Source organism: Citrus clementina, unplaced genomic scaffold (assembly GCF_000493195.1).
Source record: "Citrus clementina cultivar Clemenules unplaced genomic scaffold, Citrus_clementina_v1.0 scaffold_7, whole genome shotgun sequence".
Lineage (NCBI taxonomy): Eukaryota > Viridiplantae > Streptophyta > Magnoliopsida > Sapindales > Rutaceae > Citrus > Citrus x clementina.
In genome coordinates this window covers 13042177-13059926 of record NW_006262075.1, presented here as the reverse complement: position 1 = coordinate 13059926, position 17750 = coordinate 13042177, and the positions used below count along the sequence as shown (strand labels likewise).

Genomic DNA, 17750 nt, shown 5'->3' with positions numbered 1-17750 from the left:
TTAAATTGATTGTGTTCATATTAGGGCTGATGCTATAACTTAGTTAACTTTATTTCTTGAAAGTTACTCAATATGAGAATGATTTAAGAAAGGAGAGCTAGGCTAGCATTGAGAAGCCAATCAAAGTTTACTAATAAGGCGTGCAAAGGCTCGAAAGTCTCAAAGCATGTTTTATGGCAAGACAGGAAGCCAAGCATGCCAGGATCTGCTCGACCAAGCAAAGGCGAGCAGACTACCAAAAGTTCCAAAAAGTTTCTAAGGCGTGCAAAGGCTCCAAAGTCTCAAAACCTGTTTTATGGCGAGATAGGAAGCCGAGCATATTAGGATCTGCTCGACCAAGCAAAGGCGAGTAGACCACCAAAGTTCCAAAAAGTTTCTAAGGCACGCAAAGGCTCCAGAGTCTCAAAGCTTGTTTTATTGCGAGACAGTAAGCCAAGCTTGCCAGGATCTACTCGACCAAGCGAAGGCGAGCAGACCACCAAAGTTCCAAAAAAGTTTCTAAGGCGTGCAAAGGCTCCAAAGTCTAAAATCTTGTTTTATGGCGAGACAGAAAGCCAAGCATGCCAGGATCTACTCGACCAAGCGAAGGCGAGCAGATCACCAAAGTTCCAAAAAGTTTCTAAGGCACGCAAAGGCTCTAAATTCTCAAAGCATGTTTTATGGCGAGATAGCAAGCTAAGCTTGCCAGGATCTGCTCGAACAAGCGAAGGCGAGTAGACCACCAAAGTTCCAAAAAGTTTCTAAGGCACACAAAGGCTCCAAAGTCTCAAAACCTATTTTATGGCGAGACAGTAGACCAAGGTTGCCAAGATTTACTCGACCAAGCAAAGGCGAGCAGACCACTAAAGTTCCAAAAAGTTTCTAAGGTATGCAAATGCTCCAAAGTCTCAAAGCCTATTTTATGACGAGACAGTAAGCCAAGCTAGCCAGGATCTGCTCGACCAAGCGAAGGCGAGCAAACCACCAAAAGTTCCAAAAAGTTTCTAAGGCGTGCAAAGGCTTTAAAGTCTCAAAGCCTATTTTATGGCGAGACAGGAAGCCAAGCATGTGAGGATCTGCTTGACCAAGCGAAGGCGAGCAAACCACCAAAGTTCCAAAAAGTTTCTAAGGCACACAAAGGCTCCAGAGTCTTAAAGGCTGTTTTATGGCGAGACAATATGCCAAGCTTGCCAGGATCTGCTCAGCCAAGTAAAGGCGAGCAGACCACTAAAGTTCCAAAAAGTTTCTAAGGCACGCAAAGGCTCCAAAGTCTCAAAGCATGTTTTATGGCGAGACAGTAAACCAAACTTGCCAGGATCTGCTCGACCAAGTGAAGACGAGCAGACCACTAAAAGTTCCAAAAAGTTTCTAAGGCACGCAAAGGCTCCAAATTCTCAAAGCCTATTTTATGGCGAGATAAGAAGTCAAGATTGCCAGGATATGCTCGACCAAGTGAAGGCGAGCAAACCACCAAAGTTCCAAAAAGTTTCTAAGGCACGCAAAGGCTCCAAAGTCTCAAAGCATGTTTTATGGCGAGATAGTAAGCCAAGCTTGCCAGGATCTGCTTGACCAAGCGAAGGTGAGCAGACCACCAAAGTTCCAAAAAAGTTTCTAAGGCACGCAAAGGCTACAAAGTCTCAAAGCATGTTTTATAGCGAGACAGGAAGCCAAGCATGCCAGGATCTGCTCGACCAAGCGAAGGCGAACAGACTACCAAAGTTCCAAAAAGTTTCTAAGGCACGCAAAGGCTCCAAAGTGTCAAAACCTGTTTCATGGCGAGACAGTAAGCCAAGCTTGCCAGGATCTGCTGGACCAAGCGAAGGCGAGCAGACCACCAAAGTTCCAAAAAGTTTTTAAGCCACGCAAAGGCTCCAAAGTCTTAAAGCCTGTTTTATAGTGAGACAATAAGCCAAGCTTGCCAGGATCTGCTCGACCAAGCGAAGGCGAGCAGACCACCAAAAGTTCCAAAAAATTTCTAAGGCATGCAAAGGGTCCAAAGTCTCAAAGTCTGTTCGATGGCGAGACCGGAAGCCAAGCTTGTCAACATCTGCTCGATCAAGTGCAGACGAGCAAAACAAAACAAAACCACAAAAAAAAACTTTGAAACTTACCCTTGATAAGACATAAAACCTTAAACATACAATACATATTCACCTATGGTGTGGTTAACAGATGAAGCAAAATAAGTTGCTTAAGGTTTTAAGTTTGTAAAAACTATAGACTTTATAGTTTCCAGTCTTGATTCGTTTCACTCTCAACACTAGAAACTGGGGGACTGGTGTTTAGGGAATGAAATAGGATGACCAAGATAAAGGTGTTTGCTCATACATTATCGTGCTCTCCTCAAAGTAAAAGTGAGTAAATGGTTGAGCAGATCATCTCGACCAGAATAATATATGGTCACCTCGAGCATATGACCTCGACCAGGATGTTATTGGTCACCTCGACCAGAATAATATGTGATGACCTCGAGCACATCACCTCGACCAGGATGTTATTGGTCACCTCGAGCACATCACCTCGACCAGGAGGTTACCAGGAAGCACGACTCAGTCAAAACATTTTCTACGAAATATTAGGCACCATATTCTTAGTGGGCTGAAAATTAGTAGTTGTCTTGATAATTGTAGGCGAGAGGATAAAAACAGCTATAATTTCCTATAAAAACGCTGGGAAAAGGAAGGAAAGGGGATTCTATTCTTTTCTCTCTCTCTCTCTCTCTCTCTCTCTGGGTGACTGAACCCATTGGATCTTTTTCTCTCTCTACCACTGTTAAATTTCTCTTTCACTTATGATTTCTTTAAGATTAATTATTTTCAATTATTTTCCTTTAAATTTACTTAAAAGCTTAGCAATCATAATTAAGCAACATGAATTATGGTATTGGTTTTCCTAAATAGACCCAAATCGCTGACTTGAGCATCGAAGGGTTCTCGCCGGAAAGACTTCCGGCGCCTCCTGACTGTTGGTTGTGTTCACAGGCTCATAGATCGTCTGCTCATATGTTGTCGACTCATGGATTGTCTGTTCATGGGTTATCTACTTATGGATCGTCTGCTCATGGATCCTCTGTTCATGGAAAATCTGCTCATGGTGCTAACTAATCAGCGACTTCCCACGAAACAAATTTAATGCTAATGCAGGGATCCGAGATCTGACCAACTCATCTGGATTTCGGCATCAACATTACCTTCATAATTATTTCTTGAAAATTGTTTCTTGACATACCTAATTTTCTGGGGAAGCTTACTAGTGAAACTATTACTAGAATCATTTAGATGACGAAGCAAATCATGTTTGGCATTGGGGAGTCGAAGAATTCTTGAGAATAGTTTGTGCCACATGCAAAACTTCTAATTTTGGGTTGTTTTGTACAAACACTTTTGGAATTGCTGGCCAACTTATTTTGATAGAGAAAAATAGGATAAAATAAAATACAATATCTAGAATTATTTTTGGAAGACAAACTTTTGAACATAAAATTTCTAGTATCATAATATAATCTCTTCATTTTCAAGATCCTTTATTTACAATTAAAGTTTTCAGAAACTAGAATTGAAAGACATTGCCTAGCATACCATGTAGATAAACTGATTGTGCATAATGTTACGTGATGAAAAGCTCAGATTAGAAAAAATGTCAAATTAAAAAAAAAAAAAAAAAAAGCCCTGTAAGTTTGAATTTCGAGAAGGAAAACTGATGAGTATAGTTCACTAGTATGTGTGTGTGTGTGCATAACAACATTGGAAACATTCCAAATTTATTCAGATATAAGTAAACATTACAAGTTTCAACCAAAAGGATCCGAGGCTATTTTATTTAATACATACTTAATCATAAAGACTAAGGTATATATAGCTCGGTCCGTTTAGTAGGAATAATTAAAACCGCATACAAGGACACTCATTAAAGATACATTTTATTTTAAGCAACCTGCAAAACCAAGAGCAGAGAGTCTTAGAGAGTAATTAAAAAATTAACACACACATGGCGCTGCTGCTGGAACAATCTTAACAGACAAAGCCGGCAGATTATTAGGAAGTACAGCCAGATGCTGAAGGCACACAGCGTCTGGTGAAAGGCCGATATGGTTGCAGAGTGTGCCGCAAGTCGAACAAACAGATGGACAATGAATAATCCTGTAAGTGTTTCTTCCACCATCACTCTCGAATTTAAACCAATCTAGCAACGTGTGGCCTCCCGGGTTTCCTTCAACTCCCCCATCTGTTATAAACCATTGCGTAAGAGACTTGTCGTAATTGTCCACTGACCACGATGGCTTGCCGGGTAATGCTGAGAAAATAAATTTCAGGTCACTCCATTGCATGACAATGTTGTCACTCGAATAACCTGCCTGTGAAAATCTTATTTTGATTCCATGATTACTAATATTAGGATGTAGAATAACATCCATAAGCCCATTTCCGTGTCTGCCCGTGATTAAGCTAATGCCACCATAGCCACCACTTCTGCCAACATCACCCTTGGCGTTGGCTGGGATAACGTAGTAATCCATGCTAGTTTTGACAGCATTGCCATTGATATCAGTCACGGGCTTCTCTGAGCTACCTTTTGTGGCAATATAGGCATTACAATTAGGTATGGCGTTATTTTCAATCTGAGATTCGGAATTGGCAATGACAGGTATTGTGGCTAAGGCGAGGAGAGTGAAGGAGAAGGAAAGCAGTGCTGTTGTTGTTGCTGCTAATGAAGAACTCTTCATTTTGGAAATTTTGATTATTCTAGTTGGATAGCTGTTGAATTAACCCGATGGAGAAATGATTGAATTTATAGACAGCTTGAGCTCAGAGTATAAGGTCTCTTTGTGATACAAAGCCGCATCTGCATGCATACAAAATTCATGCATGCATGAATCACGATTGATGGAATTTTATTTCCTTAAAAGAGATATTCACACTGTCTCAAATAAACACATGCATACACAGTCTTATTGCATCAATATGGTCCCCTACTCTCTCACTCACTCGATAAAAGCAACGGCGGCTTCTTAATGTCCCTACACTTCTGGACACTTTTAGAGTCATCTCACTATCTCAAAAAAGCACATACTTACTCTTCTCGTATCAAAATGGTCCCCCAATCAGCCAATCTCACTCACTCCAATTCTACAGTAAAAGCCAAACGGCTTCTTCTTATTGTCCCTACATTCCTGGACTCTTTAGAGTCATCTCTCTATCATGATAAATTCTTGAATATTAATAGCCTAACTTCACCAGCATCTCCACTGACGCCGATATAAGGAATCGACATTTTTTCTTTTCTTTTCTTTCCTTTTTTTGGGGGGAAAGAGTCCAAATTCATTGAGTTCCGCTTTGCTATCGAGGTCTCTGGTCTTAGTATGAATCTTAGATCTGCACCGAAACACTTGCCAGCCACAAGTGCTTCCGCGGCCCCCTTTCTTTGGCAAGGGTTAACCCAAAAAAAAAAAAGGAAAACCTGGGAAAGAAACAGTAGAAATAATGGAAAATGAAGAAGAAAAATTCTGCGGAAATTGAAATGCTGTAATGAACAAGTATGGTTTTGAAGAGTAAAGCAAGCAACAGAGAGAATGTTTGTTTGCTTAGATATCACAAAAGTAAAAGAGAACAAACCCTACCACCAACAATAATTCAGCGATAAGCAAGAGAAGAAAACTGCTTCTCGGTATGAGTGGGGTCATTTGCACTCTAGAAAAATACTATGAACCATCATAATTTATTAAAAAAATACCATGAAGCATGTTACTATTCAGAATAATATTGGATAATAAAATATTACATTATTACTTTTAACACTCATCACTTTCAACATTCAATTATTTTATGTAAATCCTAAAAATTTGTCGAAGTTAACTCTATCTCTCTCTTCTTTCTCTCTCTCTCTCTCAATTGAATGGGCTTGGCGTCAAGTCGTGCTCTTTTACAGAGTATAGATGAAATAAACGTACAAATTCGTTTCACAAACTAGTGTAATTACAAGTTTCGACAATTATTTTTATAATAAAATGTCTACAATTTTCAAAATTAATAAATTGTAAGAATTTTATAATGTATTTTTTAAGAACTCAATAAAAGTTAGGATGATCAAAACAGAAGCCTAAGACCATCAGTTTTAATGGCTTGTAGTTCATCTTAAGAATTTTCTTTTAGGTGTGCCGAATATTTTTATGGATGTGTAGAGTTAATGAAAAAAATTAATTTGAACGGCTTAAATGAGGATATTTTTGACATTTTATAAAAGGTATAGAATAGAAAATTTATTTTTAAAATCTTATATACGAGAGTGTAGAGAGTAATAAAATATTTAAAATATATTTTAGAGTATAGATAGTCACATCATTTCAGTATCTCCTTTTTCTTTGTTTGTTAAAGTATTGGTCAACTTCATTCATTCAAGCTTTGCTTTTTTTTTTTTTTAATCTTTAGCAGCTAAGGCATCTTAAAAAGCTTTTAATTCCCCTATAAGCTTTTGTAAGTATTCTTTTCAAATAGACAGGATACAAGTAATGTATGTGTTTGGGGGATGTACTTCGACGAGACCAGCTGTGATGAGTAAAAGCCTGATAGCAGGAGAACAGGTGCAGGAATATTCTGCTCGTCCACGAATACGCCATCAACGAGGGCGGTCTCCTGCTAATGGCTGAGGCGAGGAGACCCGGTCAACGGCAGTTAGCGAGACGTATACTCCAACCCGAGAATCAAGGCACGAAGACCATGCAACCACCCACGATTACGGAAACGAAGCATCCACTTCCGAGAGATAGCAAGGTAATGGGCGTGGGTTGAGGGAAGGTCTGAACTTAGGAGAAGCCTATAAAAAAGGTGGCCAACGAAAGTAAAAGAGTTAGGATTTTTGACATTGAAACTGAGATAAAGAGAGCATTGAATAATCGATAACAAAAATAAGCCATAAGATTAGTGGCTAACGTTCCCAGGAACAAAAGACCTTCATTTCTGACTTGAGCGTCGGAGGGTTTACGCCGGGAAAACAACCGGCGTACTCTGACTTGTTTCTGTGTACGCAGGAATTTTTAGAGAATGCATACGAGAAAAAATCTTGATTGTGGTCGAATTGATTGAGCAGAGATCCTGGTCGTGGTAGAGAGGGTAATCAGAATCTTGCATCAACATTTCGGCACCGTCTGTGGGGAGCTGATTAAAAAGCTTCCGTTGGCAAAAAGAGGAGGAGTAAAGCAAGTGCAGAAACAATGGATGTAGGAGAAAGTAGTGCACAAGGAGGTGATATGAGGCTTAACGAATCCATAACGTTGAAGGAGATAGCCATTGAAGCACGGGAAAAAGCCATGCATGATCGAATGGAATGAATGGAAAAGCAGATGGAGACCTTAACAACCATCCTACCTGAGCTGAGGAGTGAACGAAGGGGAACCCATGAGGAAAGGGTAAGAGGTGACGGAGTGGCACCAGGGCACGATGGTATGATGAGAAGTCGGACCACCAGGAGATTTGGTGGTGAATGAGGTAACTTATCTCTACAGGGAGAAATTCATAGAGGAGAAAACCAATCCCCAGGAAGGTAGATTTTTTATGATGGTGACAGGGTGGCGAATGCAAAGGAAACAAAGCTCAGGCAACACTTACATGAAGTAGAGTAAGAGCGGGATCATGTTGTAGCACGTGACTCTGGTTGTGCAGTACAGTTGGAGGAGAAGTGCACAGACTAGCGCAGGTAATTGATGACATGCAAGGAAGGAGTAGAGCACCTAGTTGGAGGATAATGCTGGACGGAGAATCCCCACTCTCGATAGAGATCATGAGAGCAGTCATTCCAAGGGATTTTCGCCTCCCAGACCTCAAGTACTCAGGGCGAACCGATCCATTGGTGCACATAGAGCACTTTAACGACATAAAGAGGGTGCAAGGATTATCTCAAGCTCAAAGATACAGGGTGTTCCCGATGTCTCTAGAGGGACGAGCACGTGAGTGGTATCGGAAACTTTTTCAAGGAAGCATCAAATCCTTCCAGCAGATGTGCCATGAATTTACAGAGTAGTTTCGTAGGGCAATGGCACTGGAAGATGACATGATGGAGTTGAAAAGTATAAAATAGGAGGAGGAAGAAACCCTCTGGGAATTCATCAAGAAGTTTCATCGCACTGTCATCGACTTGGAAGCCTTTAACCATCCTCAGAGATTAAGGAGATTGAAAGAAGGGGTGATGATAGGAAGACTGTGGTACAATTTGAGGAGCCCAATTATTCAAACGTATGCAGCCGCTTACGAGTAGGCTAAAAGGGATATAGAGATTGAGGAGGAAAAGGCAGCACGAATTAAAACAGACCGGCTAGAAGGGTTGAGAAGGAAAGAGAAAAGAGCCTTACCAGGAAATGGGCCGATCAAGATGAGGGACCACCATGCCTCAGGTAGTGGTACAGGAGATCGGGCCGCCGCTTATCAGCCTTATCAGAGGCCACCACAGTATCAGTGCAACAGGGCACAACCTCCTCGCTCGCCAGTAAGGGAGCCTTAGAGAAGGCATGACTCGACTCATGGTCATCCTCATCCACACCCCGATGGTGGTAGAGGGAGCAGACCAGAAGCGCTACCACCCCCTTTAGTTCAGAACGGCACAAACAGAGAAAGGGTAGTGTACATGATCGACTAGAACTAGGACTATGGCGGTATACCTCCTTGAAGATGCCCCTGGACGAGGTGTACGAGGCCATAAAGGACCGGGGATTGCGTACCTCCCTGCCCCAATAACAAAGCTACCCAGCAGGAAGGACATGGGACACTATTGTAAGTTTCATGGCACTCATGGCCATACCATAACAGAATGCAGAGATCTCAAGACCCAGGTTGAAGATTTGGTGAGAAATCGATACTGGACGAGTTTATAGATGAGACTTTTTCGATGGTGACCTTGTCAGGTGAAGGGGAGCAAAGTAATAGAAACTTGAGCCGTGAGCAGCCTATAGTAAGAGTGATTGCTGGGGGCCCAACATTAACAGGAGATTCCAACAGGCCGAGGAAGAACTATGCTAGATATGCCATGACTAGCAAAGAAGTATTCTTCAACACCCCAGCAGCCAAACGAGCAAGAGTCAGGCAAATACCAATTATGTGGACAGATGATGATGAAGAAGGGATTCTATATCCATACGGGGATGTCTTAGTCATCAAAACCACCGTTGCTAGCAAGAAGTTTGACCGGATACTGGTTGACACAGGGAGCTCGATTGATGACTTGTTTAAGTCAACTCTGGAGGAGATGGGAATAGCAGACTTGAGGTTGGAGCACACCAATACCTCCATGAAGGGATTTAGAGGAGGAAAGCTAGTCTCTCTGAGTATGGTCGAGCTACCCATCACAATTGACAGCTCTCCGACAGAAAAGACCATGATACTGAATTTTGTGGCGGTCGACAAAGAGGGTCCTTACCAGATGATTCTAGGCCACCCCTTTCTGAGGACGAGCAAAGCGGTACTATCCAATCATTATCTAGCTCTCAAATATCAGGTGAATGGGGTTGTCGGAGTGGTGCGAGGAGACCAAAGAATTGCCCAAATCTGTTACTCCACAGCAGCAAAGGAAGCAATGCAGATCACATCCCTTGATACTCGAGTGGAGACCAAAATTGGCAGACAGGAGCCTGTAGAGGAACTAAAGACAGTAAGTTTGCAGCACGATGATTCTGGAAAAACAGTCTGATTCGGGTCGAGATTTAAAGATGAGCAGAAACAAGAGCTGGTGCATTACTTACGAGCTCATGCGGATGTGTTTGCCTGGACACATGAAGACATGCAGGGAATCGACCCTGAGGTCACATGCCATAGGTTGGCAATAAAAAAGGGTGCTCGAGCAACAAGACAGAAAAGGAGGTGCTTCAATCAGGAGAGGTATGAGGCTATAAACGGTGAAGTGGAAAAACTCGTGAAGGTAGAGTTCATTCGGGAAGTCAACTATCCTGAGTGGATATCGAATGTGGTGTTAGTAAAAAAGGCTAATGGCAAATGGAGGATGCGTGTAGATTTCACGAACCTCAATAAAGCGTGCCCGAAAGATAGCTTTCCTTTACCCAAGATCGACTAGCTGGTAGACTCAACAGCCGGACATGGCCTGCTCAGTTTCATGGATGCATTTTCGGGATATAACCAAATCCCCATGTTCGAGTAGGATGAGGAGAGCACGGCATTTATTACTAACTAAGGTTTAGTCTGTTACAGGGTAATGTCGTTCGGTCTTAAAAATGCGGGGGCCACGTACCGAAGGCTGGTAAAAAAAATCTTTAAGCTGCTGATTGAGAGAACAATGAAGGTGCATGTGGACGACATGATAACCAAGTCAAAAATCCCGAAGGAACATGTCGAGCACCTCGAGGAGACATTTGGACTTCTGATGAAGTATAAGATAAAGTTCAACCCGGAGAAGTGTGCTTTTGGGGTCGAATCGGGCAAATTCCTCGGGTTCATGGCGAGTCATAGGGGGATCAAGGTGAATCCCGAGAAGATTCAGGCGATCGTGCAGATGAGGTCTCCTCGTAACCTGAAGGAGATGGGGAGCCTTACAGGGAGGTTGGCAGTATTGAGCCGATTCATATCCAAGGCAACAGATAAATGCCAGCCATTCTTTCAAGTGATAAGGAGAGGAAAGAAAACAGAATGGACCCCAGAATGCGAAGAAGCCTTCCAGAATTTGAAGCAATATTTGCAGCAAGCACCTCTGTTGTCCACGCCGCGGGGTGGAGATGTGTTGTTCCTGTATATAGCGGTATCGGATCATACCACAAGTTCTATTCTAGTGAGAGAAGAAGAAATGGTTCAATACCCAATATATTACACGAGCAAGGCCCTACTAAATGCTGAGACCAGATATCCGTCGCTAGAAAAATGGGTGCTGGCCCTTGTGGTTGCTGCTCGGAAGCTGAGGCCATACTTCCAAGCATTCCCCGTCTCGGTAATCACGAACCAACCGCTACGGCAAACTCTACACAAGTCAGATGCCTCTGGTCGACTAGTAAAATAGGGCATAGAGTTGAGCGAGTTCGATATAAGTTACAAGCCCCGAGCAGCAATAAAGGCCCAGGCAATGGCCAATTTCGTAGCAGAATTCGCAGAGCCTGAAGTATGTTTCGACCAGCTGGATACTGTTATAGCCGGCAACGAAGCTTGAGTATGGCAGGTTTCTGTGGACGGATCATCAAGGGAGTAGGGTTCTGGAGCAGGGATTGTCCTGGAAGGCCCAGAAGGGGAAGAGATCTCTTATACTGTAAAGTTGGAGTTCACAGCCACAAATAACCAAGCAGAATATGAAACCCTGATAGTAGGTTTGGAATTGGCTAAAGCAGTGAAAGCGGATAGAGTGAAGATCTGAACTGATTCCCAACCAGTTGCAAACTATGTCAATGAAAGATTTCAGCCGAGAGATGGGAAAATGGAACAGTACTTGAAGAAAGTCAAGCAGATGATTGGGAAGTTTGAAGTGGTAGAGGTAATACAAATCCAAATGGAGGAGAATAGTCGAGCAGACATTCTGGCCAGGATGGCAGCGGTAGCAGATCCGAAAATGCCTAAGTCAGTCCCTTTGGAGGTGAAGTCCAGCCCTAGCATCGAGCAGGATCTGGAGGTACTGTAGATAGAACAGAAGTGCTCGTGGATGGACCCGATAATCTCGTACATCCGAAATTGAGTACTGCCACTAGATAAGTTACAAGCTCGAAAAACCAGAGCCAAAGTGTCAAGGTACACAATAATTGATGGGGTATTGTATCAGAGGGGATATACCCTATCATTTCTTTGGTGTTTAGATGAGGACGACGCAGATTACGTACTGAGAGAAGTACATGAAGGAATTTGTGGGAATCATTCTGGTGCGAGATCCCTTGCCCACAAGGTTCTAAGGCGGGGATACTTCTGGCTGACAATGCACCAGGATGCGCAGGAGAAGACCAGGAACTGCGCAAGTTACCTGAGTTTTGCAAATTTCTCTACCTAACCACCAGAAAAGCTCACTTTTATGGCCTCCCCATGGCCATTTGCTCAATGGGGAATTGATTTGATCGGGCTATTGCCAAAAGGACGAGGAGCAGCAACACATGCAATAGTAGCAATAGACTATTTCACGAAGTGGATAGAAGTAGAAGCCCTCAGCAGGATCACAGAGAAAAAGACAACTGACTTCATATGGAGAAACCTGATCTGTCAGTATGGGATCCCTTATGCTTTTATCACAGATAATGGCAGGCAGTTTGATAACCAGAACTTCAGGGACTTCTGCCAGAACCTTGGGATAGAATTGAAGTATTGCTCGCCTGCTCACCCTCAGTCTAACGGACAAGTAGAAGTAGCCAACAAGACGATCAAGAGGCTTTTGAAAACCAGGCTTAGAGCAAAAAAGGGTACATGGGTTGACGAACTATCAGGTGTATTATGGGCATACAGGACAACCCACAAAACAGCAACTGGGGAAACTTCGTCCGCTTTGGCCTTCGGACATGAAGCGGCTGTACCAGTCGAGATAGGGACGACCACGCATTGGACAGATCATTTTGATGAGTAGGAAAACAACGAGCACAAGTGCCTGAATCTGGATTTGCTAACTGAGAAGAGGGAGCAAGCATCGAAGCAATCAGCCATCTACCAATAGAGGGTTGCTCGGTATTACAACCGGAAGATGAATGTATGGCAGTTCAAGGTCGGAGATTGGGTGTTAAGGAGAGTGAATCAGAACACGAAAGACTCGACTCGAGGAGTACTTGGACCAAATTAGGAAGGGCCATATAGGGTCAAGCAGATAGTTGGACCCGAAGCTTACAAGCTTGCTCGTATAGATGGCCACGAGGTGAAACACCCATGGAACGCAGCGCACCTCAGGAAATATTTCCAGTAAGATTTGATCATGTTTTAAAATTATTTCAATTTGTCCTCGTTGCTATGCATTTCTATGTAAGTTGAATTCAGCAATTAATGAAACGTCGAGGAATTTCATCCACTTGTAAAAGTACGAAAATTTTCTAAGGCATACAAAGGCTCACCAAGTCTCAAAACTTGTTTTATGGCGAGACCAGAAGCCAAGCATCCCAGGATCTGCTCGACCAAGCGAAGGCGAACAAACTCCCAAGCATTCAAAAGTTTCTAAGGCATGCAAAGGCTCACCAAGTCTCAAAACCTGTTTTATGGCGAGATCAAAAGCCAAGCGTGCCAGGATTTGCTTGACCAAGCGAAGGCGAGCAAACTCCCAAGTATTCAAAAATTCCTAAGGCATGCAAATGATCACCAAGTCTCAAAGTCTGTTTTATGGCGAGACCAGAAGCCAAGTGTGCCAGGATCTACTCGACCAAGCGAAGGCGAGCAGACTCCCAAGCATTCAAAAGTTTCTAAGGCATGCAAAGGCTCACCAAGTCTCAAAGCCTGTTTTATGGTGAGACTAGAAGCCAAGCGTGCCAGGATCTGCTCGACCAAGCGAAGGCGAGCAGATTCCCAAGCATTGAAAAATTTCTAAAGCATGCAAAGGCTCACCAAGTCTTAAAGCCTATTTTATGGCGAGACCAGAAGCCAAGCGTGCCAGAATCTGTTCGACCAAGTGAAGGCGAGCAGACTCCCAAGTATTGAAAAATTTCTAAGGCATTCAAAGGCTCACAAAATCTCAAAGCATGTTTTATGGCGAGACCAGAGGCCAAGCGTGCCAGGATCTGCTCGACCAAGTGAAGGTGAGCAGACTCTTAAACGTAAATTAATTTACAACTATAAGATGAGAAAGCAAATAAGAACATTCTTATTAATTTATCAGCAATCATGAAAAGCTGCTAGTCATAACATACAGTGTTCTAAAAAAGCAACTACAACACAATATACATTCAAGAGGACAGCGGGTCAGTAAGTCGAGCAGCCTCAGTTGGCTGGTCCACCTCAGGTGCATGGGAGGTATCATCAGTTGCTTCCGAGGGGGTACTCACCTCAGTAAGATCAGCAGGGATTGCACGAGGAGGAGAGTTTCCCTCCTCAACCCCAATTGGCTCCACCTCTTCGACGTTCTTTTTTGCTGCTTCCTCATCCATATGCTGAGCAACACCAGTAGCAAGCTCGTCCATCTTTAGATCAGGATGCTGCTTCCCCAGGACAGCCATGATGCAACGATAGGAATGCCGAAGCCCCTGGTCATATTGGTTGTCAGCCTCCTTCTCCAGGTTTTTGACCTGATCTTTGTGGGAATCCCGAAGAGATTCGAGCTGAGCCTCATACATAGCCTGCTGCCTTTGCAGATCCTCCTTGACCTTAATCAACTCTTCCTCAAGGGTAATGGCCTTTGCTTGAGCGAGAGATTCTTGCTCTATCAACTTTAAGTTCTCGAGATTCAGGTCTCCTGCTTTCTTCTCGACAGCATCAGCCTTGGTCATCACCAATTGAATGTCCTCCTTCATCTTCTGGTCATAGCGCCAACCTTGGCCTTATAGTAAGTGGCCATGCAACTGAGATGGAAAGCGCTATACTGCATGGCTCCCACCAGCTCACCTAGAGTACTACCGTCAAAATCCTCCAGGTTTCTTTTGCTCATGAGTTTAGAAAACTCATTGATATAGGGGACCAAGTGTTCTGCTCGATTGTCAGATAAACAAGATCTCAGCCCAACTGGAGGAGAAGAGGAAGCGGGATCAGTGGCTGCTCCACTAGCTTCTCCGACTCTGGCAGGAGGAAGTGGTAGAGTCTTCAAGGGAGGAACCTGCTGCACAATGTTCACCCGCTTCGCAGTGGAAGCGTCTTTATTCTAGTCCTGCTTTGTAGCATGAGGTCGAGGACGTTTCTGATTCAAAGCTTCGATCATAGCATCCTCCATTTTATGGCCAGTAGACACCAAGCGAGATTCGACGAAGTTATAAGGAGTTAGCAGCTCTTGGTTCGTACAGGAATTGGCCAGCACAGCTTCGACCCGCTTGAGTGGCTCAAGTTTAAGCTGGTAGTACACACCCCGAGAACCTGCAATGCGAACAGATATTGGATTAGAGACAAATCAGCAAAATAAAAACAACTATGGAGACAAGACATCTGAAGCGAGCACGCAACCTGGGACCACGTAACGGGGTGGGACGCGGTAATCCTTCCCGTCAATCTGTGCAATTTGACCCCAGGGACCCCCAGTAAAAAAGAATTTTTTCTTCCAAGTCCCACCACCAATAGTTGGAAGATCGGTTATGGGTTTCCTGGTCTTGGTACTAGACTGGAAGTAATACCAGTCGGCATCTTTGAGGCTGCTCTTTAGCTGGTACAAGTGCTTCACCTCGTCAACTGTTGGCTCGCTTTGGCAACATCTATCCCATAATATGAACAGACCAGAAAGTACTCGCCACCCATTGGAGTTCAGTTGACCAGGAGCTAAATTCAATCCATTGAGTATTTGGGCAAAGTAGGGCTGTATGGGGCACCTTAGCCCAAGTTTAAAACTCTCTAGGAACAGAGTAACATATCCCCTAGGAGGCCGGGTGGGGGTATCCTTCTTTCGTGGGATCCTAAGAGGTACCTCATCGGGAATTCCATACCTAATCCGGAGATTAGTGAGCTCGTCTACTGTTGTCGTGCACGTGATGAAATCAATAGCGTAATGCTGTGATAGAACTCTACCTCCTATTGTGCTCCTCCTATCTGGTCGCGATGTTCCTGGTGAGGGCATCTCACCAGAATCATCTCCCTAATCATTACTCAAGGTGTCTTCCGAACCAGAAGAATCCTCGTCGTCGTTATTACTAGTTGAGGAGGTTATTTGGGGGGACATCCTCCTAGCATTAGTTTCAACATTAGATCTAATGGGTTCTAAGGGGATCACGGGGTCAAAGGTAGGACCGGCGAGCAGACTAGATAAGAAGCCTAACTCATCGTCCTCAATCTCAATAACTTTCTCTTTGTCTTTTGACATTCCTTAAAACTATAACCAGAGCAGTATCACCAAACACTACCCAAATAAAACAAAGAGAAAAAAATTGTCTACAACTATCCAAGAACGAGGCGATATGAATAATACATGAAGTTGTGGCTCAGTCGGATGGAAGCTTTTTATGCCGAAAATCCTTCGCCGGAGAGACAGAGATGAAGAAAATGACGAGTCTCTCTTTCGGGGGTTTTGGGTTTTCCAAATGAATAAACTCTTGGGCTGCCAGCATTTAACGGCGCAAATCCCAAGAGTTTTATAACCGTCTATTTGAAATTCAAACGAAGGGGTAGATCATTACCCAACACCAGAAACTGGAGGACCGTGTTTCGGATATGTACTTCGATGAGACCAGTCGTGATGAGCAGAAGTCTAGTAGCAGGAGAACAGGTGCAGGAATATTCTGCTCGTCCACGAATATGCCATCAGCGAGGCCGGTCTCCTGCTAATGGCTGAGGCGAGAAGACCCAGTCAACGGTAGTTGGCGAGACGTACACTCCAGCCCAAGAATCAAGGCACGAAGACCACGCAACCACCCACAATTATGGAAACGAAGCATCTACTTCCGAGAGATGGGAAGGTAATAGGCGTGGGTTGAGGGTAGGTCTGAACTCAGGAGAAGCCTATAAAAAGGTGGCCAACGAAGGTGAAAGGGTTAGAATTTTTGACATTGAAACTGAGATAAAGAGAGCATTGAATAATCGATACAAAAAATAAGCCATAAGATTAGTGGCTAACGTTTCTAGGAACAAAAGACCTTCATTTCTGACTTGTGCGTCGGAGGGTTTATGCCGGAAAAATAACCGGCGTGCTCTGACTTGTTTCTGTGTACGCTGGAATTTTTAGAGAAGAAGGCATACGAGGAGAAATCTTAATCGTGGTCGAGTTGATTGAGCAGAGATCCTAGTCATGGTAGAGAGGGTAACCAGAATCTCGCATCAACAATATGTGCCAGAATTTAACAAATCGAGTTTAGAAAACAAGTAGTCTTCGTATTTTGGTTCACAAATAATTTTTATTTATTAAATGTACTATGATTTGTTGTTGAAAGCAAAAACGTTTCCAGCAATCTAAATTAAGAAATCATAAATTTTGTGACACTACAAATTATCATTGTTTAGGTTGGATTTTTCTGGTAGTGTCTCGAAATATAGTCGATCCTAATCTACTCATAATTTTTTTTTGTTGAGCTGACCTCATAAGTACAATCTGGAGCCTATGTTAGCAACCTGGTTTACAAGTACGACCTAAGGTCTATGTGAATGACTTAGTTTAAGAATACAACCTCAAGCCTATATGAGTGACTGAGGAATTCATCTGTCCGATCTGAAAGTGAAATAATCCGACCTCGAAATTTCATTTGTCTAACTTGAGAATTAGCTTGGCATGGAAAATTTCTAGTCAAGAGAACGTGACCTAATTTATGGGGAAGTTGTGTGCCACGATCTATTAAAACCACCTCTAACTGACAACCACTTGCAACTACTAAAGAAAGCGGGCTGAAGTTAAGGAAGTAACCGTCCACGACCAAGAGCCTATTTAAACTGAAGAGCGCATCAGGTGAAGGGGTTAGAAAAATAAACCAAAAATTTTATAAGTCACCTATCTAAATGCTTTAACATTCCCTAGAAGATTTTTAGCTTCTCTATCAGAAAAATTCCTTGATTTTCACTTTTCACGATTCTTCCTTCTTGTTTGTCTTTCTCTTATACACAATTTCTGACTTAAGCATCGGAGGGTTTACGCCGGAACCCCACCGGCGTATTTCAACTGTGTTTTCTGGTTGGCATGTATATAAAGTTACGTTCAGACCGACGTTTAAGTTTGGATTCGCACTGTGATTCTTCAAAAGAAGGCAAATTCAGTTGTTGAGGTCGTTTTTCGGCATCAAC

General features: G+C 43.2%; 1 protein-coding gene across 1 annotated transcript; it reads right to left on the bottom strand.

The window, feature by feature from the left end:
• Positions 1-3955: 3955 nt before the first annotated feature.
• LOC18036598 (kunitz trypsin inhibitor 2) lies at positions 3956-4702 on the bottom strand. Its single transcript, XM_006427388.1, has one exon. It carries the CDS (start codon positions 4700-4702, stop codon positions 3956-3958), a length of 747 nt encoding a protein of 248 aa, XP_006427451.1.
• Positions 4703-17750: the final 13048 nt, after the last annotated feature.

What these genes read in the sequence shown, in the direction of transcription:
- LOC18036598 (XM_006427388.1), bottom strand. Translation starts at nt 4,702, where the DNA reads ATGAAGAGTTCTTCATTAGCAGCAACAACAACAGCACTGCTTTCCTTC.